The sequence below is a fragment of the Cololabis saira genome, chromosome 18 (genome assembly GCF_033807715.1).
Source record: "Cololabis saira isolate AMF1-May2022 chromosome 18, fColSai1.1, whole genome shotgun sequence".
NCBI lineage: Eukaryota > Metazoa > Chordata > Actinopteri > Beloniformes > Belonidae > Cololabis > Cololabis saira.
The window spans coordinates 25,301,316-25,316,292 of record NC_084604.1 but is presented as its reverse complement, the minus strand read 5'-3'; the positions used below and the strand labels follow the sequence as shown (position 1 = coordinate 25,316,292).

Genomic DNA, 14,977 nt, shown 5'->3' with positions numbered 1-14,977 from the left:
TCTGTTAACTATCATCCTATTGTAATTTCACCAAATTTATTAAAACAAAAATTGATGATTACATCTCTATAAATCAAAATGATATGGAACCAATTTCATTTTCACTGCTGTGGGAATCATTAAAAGCATATTGCAGGGACAAATTATTTCCTTCTCTTCCCACTTGAATAAGTCCCAGAAAGCCAAATTGAAAGAAATCTCTATTAAAGGGAAAGTTCGGTTTTTTACAACCTGGACCTTATTTCTGGCATTTTTTATGGTCGTATACTCACCCAGGCAAGTTTGGTGTCATTTGAAGTTCTTCGGAAGATATTAGGGGTTTTTTTGCGAGCCGCTTCTCCATATAAAGGTAGCGGATGGGGCACAGCGGGGCACAGACGATGCAGCGTCTAAATAACACATGATTGCCGCGAAACTCGTTAATTTATTTTATGAATCACTAGATCTGCTTCCAGGACCTGTTGTCTACATCCAGGGCTGTGTGTGTAACAAATAAATCAGTTTGTAAACAAGACCTCTGAACTCATGACGTCATCTCCGTGCGCGCATCGCAGACACAGCTCTGTGTACAGCTGGAGTTCGCTACTGTTAGTTTACTGTTAGTTATTTGAAACATGTCTGAATATTTGTCAAATTCTGAGGTTGTGGACGACGACTTTGAATATGATGGACGTCCTTACCGTTTTGAGCCAGAGTATACGGCTGAAGAGCTCACTGAACGGAGGACAGAGTGCGCGCATAGAGATGACGTCATGAGTTCAGAGGTCTTGTTTACAAACTGATTTATTTGTTACACACACAGCCCCGGATGTAGACAACAGGTCCTGGAAGCAGATCTAGTGATTCATAAAATAAATGAACGAGTTTCGCGGCAATCATGTGTTATTTAGACGCTGCATTGTCTGTGTCCCGCTGTGCCCCCATGCGCTACCATTATATGGAGAAGCGGCTCGCAAAAAAACCCCTAATATCTTCCGAAGGACTCCAAATGACACCAAACTTGCCTGGGTGAGTATACGACCATAAAAAATGCCAGAAATAAGGTCCAGGTTGTAAAAAAACGAACTTTCCCTTTAAGATCACCAAATTGGACCAACAGCTTTCTACTTGCCCCTCTCCCAGTTTACTTAAGCAACGCATCGATTTACAGACTGAATTTGATCTCCTTACCACTAATGATGCAGAGCGACTTCTCTTACGATCACGCTCCGCATATTATGAACATGGTGACAAGGCAAGTCGGCTCATGGCTCATCAATTACGTCGCCAGGCAGCCTCACGTATGATCCTTCAGATAAAAGATTCATCTGGCTCATTGCATAAGGATCCCACCACTATTAATTCTGTCTTTCACTCATTTTATTCCTCTTTATATAAGTCTGAATCTCCATCTGACACCACTGAATTGAATTCATTCTTAGATAGCCTCAACTTTCCTGTTATAGGCTCCGATGCTGCTAAATAATAATGACTTGGATTTATATAGCGCCCTTCAAGGCACCCAGAGCGCTTTACAGAGATCATTATTCATTCATTCACATCCTCACTGGTGGTGGTAAGCTACGTTTTTGTAGCCACAGCTGCCCTGGGGCAGACTGACGGAAGCGTGGCTGCCATATCGCGCTTAACGGCCCCTCCAACCACCACCAACATTCACACACATTCACACGGAGCAAGGTGGGTAAGGTGTCTTGCCCAAGGACACTACAACAGCAAACTGGGGCAGGATTCGAACCGCCGACCTTCCGATCATTGGAAGACCCGCTCTACCACCTGAGCTACTGCCGCCCCAAAAAAAAAAAAAAAAAAAAAATCTTGACTCGCCATTAACGGTAGAAGAAATTAATCTCGCTGTGAGAAGTTTGCAAAATAACAAAGCTCCTGGCCCTGATGGATTTCCAGTGGAATTTTTAAAGAGATTTCAGGATAAATTGTCCCCCCCTACTGCATGCTGTTCATAAGGAATCACTGGAACATGGCACTCTCCCTCCCACTTTAAGGCAAGCCTCCATAAGTCTCCTCTTAAAAAAAGATAAGGATCTGAATCTCTGCGGCTCATACAGACCTCTTTCATGTATAAATGTAGATGCTAAGATCCCTGCTAAAGCTTTAGCCTATCGCTTGGAGAACATTGTACCAACTATTGTCTCAAATGAACAAACAGGATTTGTTAAGGGGTGACAGTTATTCTTTAATGTCCGAACACTCAATATTATTCACTCTAAAACTGTCACAACAACACCCGTCGTAATCTCGGTCGATGCTGAAAAGGCATTTGATAGGGTTGAATAGGACTATTTATTTACTGTACTGAAGAAGTTTGGGCTTGGGAATGGGTTCATTTCTTGGATACGTCTCCTTTACACGTCTCCACAGGCAAACATTTCCACTAATGGAATTCGGTCCAATTTCTTTACTGTATCCCGTGGCACCAGACAGGGGTGTCCCCTCTCTCCCCTATTATTCGCACTAGCTATAGAGCCCCTGTATATCTTTCTGAGGTCTTCCCCCACTTTTACTGGGATCTCCCAATTGGGAACAGAATTTAACTTTACGCTGATAACTTATTGTTATATGTCTCGGATCCTGTCCTCTCCATTCCTTCAATTTTATCTGCTTTCCAGAGATTTGGGTCATTCTCAGGCTATAAAGTGAACGTCTCTAAAAGTGAATGCTATCCTATCAATGACTCAGCATCACAGCTCGTACAGTCAGATATCCCTTTTAAGATTAGTCTTTCTGGCTTTAGGTATCTTGGGATCAACGTAACCAGAATGTTAAACTCTCTTTTTTCTGCTAATTTCTCTCCTTTAATGTTTAAAATTAAATCTGACCTCCAAAGATGGAAAAGCTTACCTCTTTCGTTAATTGGAAGAATTAACGCAGTTAAAATGAACATTTTCTATTTTTGTTCCATTGTCTTCCACTTTTCTTACCAAAACATTTACAATTACCAAAATAATTGATCAAACTATTTCTGACTTCTTATGGTGTGGGAAGGCTCCTACAATCCGCAAATCCACACTTCAGAGATGTAAATTCAATGGCGGACTGGCACTTCCGAATTTCCAACTGTATTATTGGGCAGCACATATTCAAAACATTTAATTTTGGTTCAAATCGGTGAATATGCCATGGTGTAAATTGGAGGCACAGTCATGCGTTTCATCCTCCTTAACTGCTCTACCTACCTAATCTATTCCATCCAACCTTTCTGGCTTTATAAGTAATCAAGTGGTTCACTCCACACTTAAAATTTGGTATCAATTTAGGAAACACTTCAAATTTATGTCAGCATCTACTTTAGCTCCATTACTGAACAATCATTTATTTCGACCTCCGCTTATAGATTCAACCTTTCTCATATGGCATAATAAAGGCCTGAAATGTTTTGAAGATCTTTACAAGGATGGTATCTTTTGCAGCTTTACAGATCTATCAGGAGAATTTAATCTCCCACCTTCTCATCTCTTTCGGTACTTTCAAATTAGACCCTGTGCTAAAGTTTTTTTTCCAGTTTTTCCCTCCTCTCCACCGACTCTACAGTGGGAGGTGCTTTTAAACCACGATCCACTTCAAAAATCACTGATCGCCAAAGTTTACAATGACCTTCTGTCTTTCGATCTCTCTCCAGTTACTAAAGTTAGGGCTGCCTGTGAAGATGAACTGGATCTAAACTTGGAGGATGACTGGTGGGACACTGCTCTTAAAAAAATTTACACAAGTTCGCTCTTGCGCTCGTCTTACACTTATACAGTTTAAAGTACTGTTTAGAGTCCACTTTTCTAAAGCTCGACTCTCACAGATCTATCCCAGTATCACTGACAAATGAGACAAATGTCATGCCTCATCCTGCAATTTAACTCATATGTTCTACTCTTGCACACTACTTTCTCGCTTTTGGTTGAATTATTTTGACACCATGTCAACAAAACTCTCCCCCCATATTGCCTTACTCGGGCTCCCAGAGGACCATGGCCGGTTTACTTCAACTCAAATAGACATTTTGGCTTTTACTTCCTTACTGGCAAGACGCCACCTTCTTCTCCACTGGAAGTCGACTAAGGCTCCTTCTAGTACTCAGTGGCTCAACGATACCATGTTTTCTTTCTGAAGCTGGAAAAGATCAGATATTCAGTGAAAGGAAGCTGTAACAAATGTTATAATAAGTGGCTTCCCTTTCTTACATTCTTCCACTCTCTGCAGTCCCTGCCTCCTGATTGACGGATTCCCCCTCCCTCTCTTCTCTCTTTTCTCTCTTTCTTCCTCCTTTTTATCTATTTATTTACTTTTCCTATGTTTTTTTTTGTTTTGCTTTGTTTGTTTTTTTTGTTTTTCTTTCTCCTTTTTATTAATCTATTTTTTAATTTATACTGTGTAGCTTTAATACTTAAATATTACTTAAAATAATTTTCAGTTATTTATCATTATTATTTCGTTGAATTGTCTAATGTTCTGTTCTTAAATAAAAAAAAATATCCTAGGAGGAAGACTGTATATCTTTTTTTTTATTCCTGTTCTACTGTGCCTTTTCCCCTAATAAAAATATTAAAACAAAAAACAAAAAGATAAAACCTGGGCCTCTAGAAACATAATTTAACAAACCTTCAAATTCAGCCCAAGCGTGCTTATCAATAATATACTGCTTTGGCAGCTGCATGCATTTTAACATGAGTTAAAACAGGATCATTCAAAGACCACACCGGCTGTCTGCAGGCTGAAAGAAACAGTCAGGAGAGACTGAATTGTCTGAGCTTTTAGATTCCCTTCACTTTTTTAATTAATCCCCCAGGGAGAGCTTTTCTCCTCATTCCTCCGTTGACTGGTTTTTGAATTGTGGCAACTGGTACAGGTGTGTTTGTGAGTGTGTGTGTGTGACAGTGTGTGTGTGTGTGTGTGTGTGTGTGTGTGTGTGTGTGTGTGTGTGTGTGTGTGTGTGTGTGTGTGTGTGTGTGTGTACATAATTAAGGGAAAGTCAATGAATGAAAACCTGTGCAGTAGCTGTGTATCAATAAATCATCAAAGGAGAAATAGTTGCTTCGAAGGCTGCTCAACTCACTAAGCTTCTCACTGGTGAATAGACAGAGCTGTTTGGACCGTAAGCTTGAGTAAAAATACAAAATTAAGACGTTAAGATGTTTGGTCAACTCTTCGGAAATTGCTATGCAATTAGGCAGATGGAATTCAAAGAAAACATTAACAGTTTCTAAATATCTTCTTAAGGTAAATTCATTGCTGATTCAGTTATTAATAATGTTAATTTGATAGTTTGCTTTGGAGATCAAGGATGACAATGATCATATGCGAGCTACTTCGTCCTTTTATACAGCATTTTCGCAAATGCCCCAATAACAACCGCCGACCAGACCACCAAGGCCTCCACTTCATGTTGTTGAATCTTTATAATACTGTGTCCTACTGCAGGTGGTGGGTCCTGAAGAAGTTGGATCCATGTTGCTTTTTAGGACTGTAGCCAACCAGATTCCACTGGCAAAGTCCTGACCACCAAATACTACCAGTATCCCTAATCTCCACAAGGCGTCTGGGTTGTCCTTGATGAGTCTGCCATTCACAATTTTGTCTACAGCAATCCAAAGCTGTAACAGTATGTCATGGTGAAAAGAAAACTGAGCAAAAAGGCAGTGCTCTGGATTTACCAGTCAGTCTAAAGTTCCAACCCTTATTTATAGCCATGGTGTGTTTTTAGTGACACACTCTTTTCAATCAGTTTTGATTGAAAGTTGGAAAAGCTCCTCACGCACTAAGTACCCTGGGTGGGTGCCAGAGGGGGTTTGGGCATCTGGCCAAGATGCTTGTTGGATACCCTCTGTGGGTTGTATTTGTGGGTGTGTGTGTGGGGTGTTTTGGACATCAGTAGAAGACCTAGGTAAAGCTAGGAGACTGGGGTAAAAAGAGAGGTCTGAGAATCTCTGCTCAGGTAAATCCGGTTAAACTGGATGGATGGATGGATGGATGGATGGATGGATGGATGGATGGATGGATGGATGGATGGATGGATGGATGGATGGATGCATGGATGGATGGATGGATGGATGGATGCATGGATGGATGGATGGATGGATGGATGCGTGCATGGATGGATGGATGGATGGATGGATGGATGGATGGATGGATGGATGGATGGATGGATGGATGGATGCATGGATGGATGCATGGATGGATGCATGGATGGATGCATGGATGGATGGATGGATGGATGGATGGATGGATGGATGGATGGATGGATGGATGGATGGATCAAAATTCAATGAAAGGACACAAATCTACCCCTGCAGTCCCGAGAAGATCAGGCTTTGATAGATCGCTATTCTTTAAATGAAAGTTTGCTCAGGCTCTTTTCTTCTCATCAATTGAAAAGAGGCACTTTAATTTCATCTTTAAAGGAATACATAATCACAGATATTCCCATAAATGTGGGGGTTCATAGTTAAGTAATACTGAAGCTTTTTCCTCAATTTGAAAAAAAACAAACAAACAACCAAACCTGTCCAATATAGTACTTTTCTTCTATTTTGTTTAATGTCATGATGATTCGTCATGGTTTTTAAGAAAATATGATCATGTTTAATATAAAACAGAAATTAATATAGAGAAAAATCTAAAGGGTTTGTAAAATGATAGGCGTGGCTTTAAAATGAACACCCCTATAGGCTCTAGATAAAAGGTCCTGTGGAAATAAGGTTCTGTAAGACTTTAGTTTTTGCATTAAGAGCTCGATTAGATTTTAACATATTTCCTGGATATGTAAAAAAGCCATAGCCCATAAAATCAACGACATTTATTAACTTCCTCTAGTGAACACAGAACACTTTCTGTCAACCTGTGTTTGCCAAAGTAAAAAAAGAAAAATGTCCAGATGAGTCTGTTTGCTTCAGACAGGAGAAATAAAGGGGTGATGGGACTGAAATAGAAGAAGCCTATTGATCTCAGGAGCCAAGAACCTCACATTTTACCCTGACTAGAAGTCATTATCTACCAGTCAATTGGTGAGATTGATGACAGGACAGAAAGAATCATCAATATGTTTAAACACTAGCTCAACATCTTGGCTAAAGCTGTAACTGACGTGTTTTACGAGCTTCTATTAATAACAAACGGTCTCATTTGAATAGGTTTGGTGGACACAACGCTATTAGATAATAAGTCCATGTCAGCAGACTTCTGTTGTAACAATCTCACATACAGGCAAGGTTTTTTATTTTGTTTCATTTCATTTATTTATTTTTGATTACCTTCCCAGCGACTTTAATTAAATTTCAATTCAATTTAATTTATATAGCATTTATTACAAATCAAGTTGTCTGTAGGTGCTTTCCAGAGACCCAGAACATGACCCCCGAGCAATTATTACATAAAAAATGGCAGGTAAAAACTCCCCTAGTGAGAGAAAAACCTTAAGCCAAACAATGGCAAGGAAACTTGACTTTATATTTTATTAACACATGACTGAATATTAACCTCTTTAATAAAAGCCTTAATATTATTAGTGGGTGGAGGTTGTAGTGTTGATGTAATGTTGCCTGGGTATGCTGCTGTAGACAGGAGATAACATTTTTCTGTTTTGATGTAACCCTTGACTTTAAGTATTCTCTTATTATTCAATGCCACGAGTGCCATGTAATAAAACTACAAACGGATACGTAGCAACCATCACAGCTCCTTCAATATTGTCATTCCAATCTTTTTTTCTTTTTTCCGATTTGCTGTCATCTTTCTTCTTCTAAATATTGACAGGTGGCAAACGGTGAAAGTGGTGTCCAGTGCTAGTTTGGTAAGTCGGTGGATCCTACCAGGCCGTCACTGCAATAAAGACAGCTGAAAGAACCGAGGAGCAGATTGGGTGTTTCACGTTCAACCTAGCTAAGATTTAGCTGGATAATTCTACTCTGATCTGGGTTTGTAATGCCATAGGACCTTGCAAAGCTTAATGCCTGACCGACTGATATATTTTCCAATTTTGGTTGCCAAAAATAAAGTGACAGGCTTTTGTTGTGTTGTAGCTTTTGCATTTTTTCAATTTTTTTTGTATTTTTCGCTCAAGGAAAGAAAAAAATGTAAAATTATCCTTTTAATATTTGCATTTTTATGAGTATGAAGGTGAGCAGACATTGACTTCACTTGAATATCACAAGCTACTACAAATATTACTAACATTTACTTTTTATACTTACTATCATATTTGTATTTCTTCAGAACAGCTATCTAATTTTGCTTTTAATTTACATATATTGTTGTAGAGGAGGTTTATTCAAAACCTCATAGTCAAGCAGAGGTGGTGCAACTGCATCTTTAAAAACGAGGAGGTCTCGATATTATGTGACATTTAGGATTTTTATGGTTATTAGGTTTTTTATTGTGTTATAATTCTGAGAATTGTAGCTACTCTTTAGCACATGTTTGCCTACAGTGAAGATGTGATCAAAGTTATTCCTCAAATGTAAAGGCCTCTCAGCTCTGGAACATGAGAGACATAATCATCATCCACAAATGCAATTTGCCCGTTAGAAGCCCCAGGAGGAGATGCTTTTAATCAGCCCTGACAAGTTCAACTGGAATATCGACAAATCTATAAAAGACAAAAAAGTCGTGACGGCAGCCTTTTACTTGGAGGCTCATTGCTCAATAGTGATGTCAATACAACATTTTTATATTTTAATTACACTAGTTTTCTATCTTTTGTGAAAATTAATCAAAATGTATTGAACAGTATGACTGGTTTTATGTGTGCTCAGCTGGAGCTTTTCAAGCTGTATTTTTTGCTCCATGGACAGCCTAAAGTGTGCAAGAGCCTTTATAACATTCATTAGCGTTTCCAGTCATTAAAAATCTCACTTTTGATCTCCAGATTAGATTTTTCTTTTTTTTTCCTTCACCAAAAACTACTTTGAATACTTATTACACTATGTTTCATTGATTTCTGCAACTTATTTAGCTAGTTATATTTCTGAGCCACAGCCAGGATATAAAAGTGTGATGGTACAGGCTGGTCACAACAACGGTGCAGGGGTGGAGCTTTGAGGCATTACCAGCTTAAATTTTGTGTAACTATGGCATCATGTGTTTGATTACTCTGATTAGTTCTTGGCCTATCCAGTTGTGTCCAGAGTTTTAGTTTATGCTCATTGGTTATGTCACAGGAAAGCTGGAAATGGTCTGAGCATTTGTGCATTCGTCTGGCAAAGCCAATTTTATAGTCACCACATGGGAGAACATTAGCTCCTGTGCAATCTAGTACAGACTTTAAAATGATCAAACTGCTGCCAGGACTGATGAAGAGTATCGCCTTACAGTAAACACAGTCTGGTGGTTTGGAGCAAAAGCGTGAGTCTGAGACCTTGTCACCTTGTCATGGCATGACTGTGTGGAAGTATGGGGGAACAACTATCAAACAATCATCAATATTTCTACTCCAAAAAAAAGCAATCAGAATTGTCAACCATGCAGAATACTACGCACCAACAAATCCACTTTTGATCCGGTCAACAGTGTTGGGGGTAACGCGTTACAAAAGTAACGCAATTACAGTAATGTATTACTATTTGCTGTAACGCAGTAATATAACGCATTACTAATAAATTTTCGGTAATATTTTACTCGTTACAATCTAAGTAACGCGCGTTACAACGCATTTTAACCCGTTTAGCTGTTGTTTTTTAAAGAATTCACCAACACCGCGTCCGCGAGTTGGGAACGCGGCGCGGCGGAACGTAGCGCCGCTGGACACTGTTTGTGTGGGGACTGTTCAGGGAGCAGAGCCGGCAGGGAAAAGTCAACAGTGCGGCGTGTCCGCGTGTAACTTAAATCTACCATGGTCTCAGCGTTAGGGCTTGGCCAAGTGAGGCTTTATGAATATATGGGCTTTATACATTTATTAAATATATATGAGCGCGGAGTCGGCGAGGAGCTGCACGAGCCGGGCTCACAGTCAGTCGCGCTGTGAGAGCGGATTTATGGTCCGCGTTAAATCGACGCAGAGCTTTCGCCGTAGGGTACGCAGTAGTTCGCGTAACCCACGGCGTATGTCCTGCGTTGGTGTAACGCGGAACCATAAATCAGCCTTAAACCACACCTGCAGCCCATCAGGAGGAGAGGTTAAAACAGCTGCGAGTTGTTGATTTCTGGTTCGTTTTGTTAACTCTGAGAGCTTTATTGGTTTGTTTGTTAGCTTGCTGGTGTTTTTTTTCTCTCTGGGAGTTATTTATGAAGAAGTTCTGAGTTCCGTGTGAGCAGTATTCGAGTTGAGGGGGGATGAGGGGTGATGTGATGGCACCCCCCTGAAATTAAAACGGTCCAAATTACCCCCCCCTGAAATAAAAACAGTCCAAATCATCTCCCCTGAAATAAAAACGGTCCAAATCATCCCCCCTGAAATAAAAACAGTCCAAATCATCTCCCCTGAAATAAAAACGGTCCAAATCATCCCCCCTAAAATAAAAACGGTCCAAATCATCCCCCCCTGAAATAAAAACGGTCCAAATCATCCCCCTAAAATAAAAACGGTCCAAATCATCCCCCCTAAAATAAAAACGGTCCAAATCATCCCCCCTAAAATAAAAACGGTCCAAATCATCTCCCCTGAAATAAAAACGGTCCAAATCATCCCTGAAATAAAAACGGTCCAAATCATCCCCCCTGTAAAACTGCCATCCCTCCTTTCCATCCCTTATGTCATTTCATCAATGAATGTGGTTTTACTGCTATTTCAACATTTAGAGTCATCACCAGAAAAATAACTTATTTGACAATTTTCACCTGTTTCACGTAAATTTTCGCTTGAAATACGTAGAAAAATCTGCCAGTGGGACAAGATTTATCTTTTTTTGCTATTTTGTTGAAAGTAACTCAAAAGTAATACACAAGTAGTGTAACGCATTACAATTCAGATATAGTAATATTGTAATGTAACTAATTACTTTCAAATGACAGTAACTAGTAATATATAATGTATTATATTTTGGATGTAACTTGCCCAACACTGCCGGTCAAACACCCTAAAACTACACGATCTAATCAAATTCAAGACAGCAATAACAATGTACAAGGCACACAACCAGATGCTCCCACGCTGTATCCTGAAGTTGTTCCAGGTGAGGGAAAGTACAACCTAAAGCTGGGCATACACTGTGCGATATTTTAAATCGTTTGAGACTGCCCCATCTCACACTGCACGACTAGATCGCGGAGTTCAAAAGTTCAAAGCCCACGATTTATGGTCTCACACTGTACGACCCGATGCTCAGATGCGACCCGTCTGCTCACACTATACGATCATAATCGTCCCGTCGGACCTCTGTGTACTGGAACTCGAGGCCGGTTTTGGGGCAGGGGTGGGCTGTGCCCACCACCCAAACGTGCGTCCTGCCCATCCGATCAAAGGTTATGGGGATCCTTTTTTTTTTATAAATTAATTTTTTTATATTTATAAAAAAAATACCAAAATATCTGTACTGTTTCTGATCGGGTGGGCACTGCGCATCATTTTTAGACACAACAATGAACGCATACTGCAAAAGTTGTGTCTCGGCGGGGGCAAAATGAACATTTCTTTGTGTTCAGAACAGCGCAGAGCGCACACTAAAGGCTGATTTATGGTTCCGCGTTACACCAACGCAGAGCCTACGGCGTAGGGTACGCGGCGACACGCACCGTACGTGGTAAATGCGGTCTTTTTTTCTGCTATTAAAACATGATTTGTAATGTGAATTTATCAACACTTAAACTACAAATAATAGTTTTTGAAAAAATAGTCACACGACTGGAAAATCTTCTCAAAACGAGCCGATAATCGCACAGTGTATGCCCGGCTTAAGGGGCTATGGCATTTTTTTAAAAATATTTTTATCAGGGTTATTTCCCCATTTTATCACCCAGTGCTCCTACCTAAGCTACAGTCCTGGGCATTGCCATCCTCTACCAACCCCGGGAGGGCCCCGCACTGAGCTCAGGTCTCCTCCTTAACCTGAGGAGTGAGCAGGCCGCATCTTTTCACCAGACAGGGTGGGGTTTCTCTGGCCGGACGTAGCGCGTGGAAGGATCACGTTATTCCGGCCGGATCCTCCTCACCCCATCTGGCGCCCCGGCTGGCCAGAGGGGGCATGTATAGCCCAGGACTGTGTGCATGTCTTTGTGAGGGTAGCAGACCTTGCTACCCAAGGGAACACGGGGAGAACATGCAAACTCCACACAGAAAGGCCCTTTCACCAACCCCACCCAGGGTGGGGGCGCCGAAGTCATGGGGGAACTAACACGCACTTCAGCGCCCACAGCATCCCCGGCGGGAATCGAACCCAGGACCTTCTTGCTGTGAGACGGCTGCACTACCAGCTGCGCCGTGCCCCCGCTATGGCATTTTTGAGCAGAAATGGCCAAGAACAAATAAAATGTCAAGATGTATCAGTGTCGAAGGGGAACCGCCTGGACGAGGAACTAAAAAAAAGTAGAACAATTTACAAATTTAAAAAAAATTATGAATCTAAAATAATAGATAAATATAGAACACTAATATAAATTATCTTGATACACTAACAGAATCTATACCTTAATTATTACCAACTATATATTTATTATGACAAGCTATTGCTTAAATATCCAACTGTCTAAATTATGCTGTCCTCAATTATGAGTGACCACATTTATTTTCTTCTCTTCTTTATTCATTTCCTTTGTTTTGTTCGTTCGTTTCGTTTTCTTCTTATTAGTATTTTTTTTTTCCTTTTCTGTATTCTGCCTTTTGTTGAAAAGGATAGGCAAAATAAGCCATGAGGCTTCAGCCTATACCTTTTTGGTCTAAAAAAAAAAGAAATGTGTATATATACAGTATATATACCTGTGTGTATACATATACAGTGTGTATATGCATAATATCTTTAATGTAAATGACCAAAACAAAATAAACTACTACTACTACTACTCATGAACATTTGGTAGAAACACCTTTACAAAAATTACATCAGCACTTCAGATTTCTTTTGATAATTTCCTTTAATATTTCGCGTGCAGTAGTTTATTATATGTATATTCAAATTTGTTGATATAGTGTCCCTAAACCTTTCTTTAGAATCACTTTTTGTGACACCCGTATCACCTAGACACTTTTATTAAAGTACTCCATCTAAAACTATTGAAAACAGGGAAAGAAACACCTGCTTTTCTGTTACAATGCCCAGATGAGGATTTAGCTTTACTCACAAGATAAACATCTTTAGGTCTACAGAAATATAGCTCTTTTCAGGTCTTCAAAACATTATGCAACACCTGCTCCTGACACACAATAGCTTCAAGGTGAGATATTTTTACCTATATTCATCCTTTGTGTGTGTGTGTGTGTGTGTGTGTGTGTGTGTGTGTGTGTGTGTGTGTCTGTGTATAATCCTGAGGCAGAAAGCAAGGACAACGTTGGTTGCACTGTGGGAAGTAGTAACACAGGTGAAACAGAGGTGCGTTGCAATGAATGCATTTCATCAGTATCCTACAGAAGAGTATCTAGAATCTAGATGGGCCGCTAGCTTTGCAGGTAGATCCATCTGTTGGAGATCATGAACTATGCCGACAAGTTTGATAAGCAATTGTTGGTGCCACCCCATTGGATGGGGAGGCCCTACGGATCCTGGGTGTGATATATCAGTTTACAGAAGACACAATGAATTTTGAATTTGTATTGATACTTCCACTCACCTTGACCAGATCCTCCAGCTCAGAGGAGTTTACGCAGGGGTGCATGAGCAGGAACTGCAGTTTTTCAGCCAGTATGGCCATTTTCTGGGAGTGTTCATGCGGTTGCTCCAGCGCTCTGAACACCGTCGCCCCAATGATGAGGTACAGCACCACCAGGAAGAAGATGGCTGACACAGTTTTCCACCTCATGACAGTCATCCGGGTGTCGCACTCGTCCTCCGGAGTGTTGAGCACCACTGGTTGACAGGAGAATGACAGGCGAGGTTTGGAGTTGTGGGCGGCAGACTTTGGGTCCAGAAGGTCAGGTGCAGCCACTGCAAGGATGGATCAAATTAATATATATCTTTTATCCATCTATCTATCCAAAGATCCTCAAACTGGAACAGCTATCACAGTAAATTCTTCAATGTAAAGTGTGACTTGAACAAATATCAACGTGGCTGCTGGATGTTTTTGTATCACTTAATCAATTCATTTTCATTCTATTACACAAAATAACAAATTATTTATAATATAACAACCATTACCAAATAACTTATTTTAAATCATGTTTGCTTCATTTATGTTATTGAGTTCCCTGCAATTAATGTATTGATACAAAATTAGCATAAACTCAAATCAAATCAAACTTTGTTTATATAGCACTTTTCATACAGTAATAACGCAATAACGCTTTACATAATAAAATCAACATTTAACACATAAAAACTCACACACTCATGGTTAAAAAAAGTATGAAGCGTTCAGAATTGATTTAAATCCCAAAATTACAGTACAGCATTTCAAAATCGGCTTTAATTCAAACCTACAAAGCGCAAATGAACAAATGACTTTTAGCCATTTACTTTAGAAAAAAACTTCAAACTAAATTTTCAGATTACTCAATTCACTTTTTCAAAACACTTCACATAGTCAACATATAAGAAAGTGTAGAATAAACCAACGGTTAATTTGTGATAATTTGTCAAAATATTTATTCAATCCCTATTCAATAACAAGTACACAAGCACACTTTCTCTTTTGACTGATTTACAGCTTAACATTTACACTCTGACCCAAAATTCAGAAATAATTCCAACAAATAATTTTGAAGTGACTGAAACCTAGTGTTGCATGGGTATTTTCATTCCTCATTAACCTTCCTGAAATACCTTTGCCAGGTCATGAGGAAGTTATGAAAAGTGATGAAAGATTTTGTAGCCATGGTGATTCAGTATTTCATCATATCGCTCAGTAAGATGCAATACAGACCCATGGAAAAGTCTATTTCTTTGCGAAGGTA

The 14,977-nt window shown here is 39.8% G+C and overlaps 1 protein-coding gene across 1 annotated transcript in view; it reads right to left on the bottom strand.

The window, feature by feature from the left end:
- Window positions 1–14,013, bottom strand: part of kcnk2b (potassium channel, subfamily K, member 2b) — a 41,518-nt gene extending 27,505 nt beyond the window's left edge. The window contains exon 1 of the mRNA XM_061746694.1: window positions 13,696–14,013. Within this exon, the coding sequence (XP_061602678.1) occupies window positions 13,696–13,893 (198 nt within the window). The 5' untranslated portion in view covers window positions 13,894–14,013. The remainder of the gene's footprint in view (window positions 1–13,695) is intronic.
- Between the last annotated feature and the right edge of the window lie 964 nt (window positions 14,014–14,977).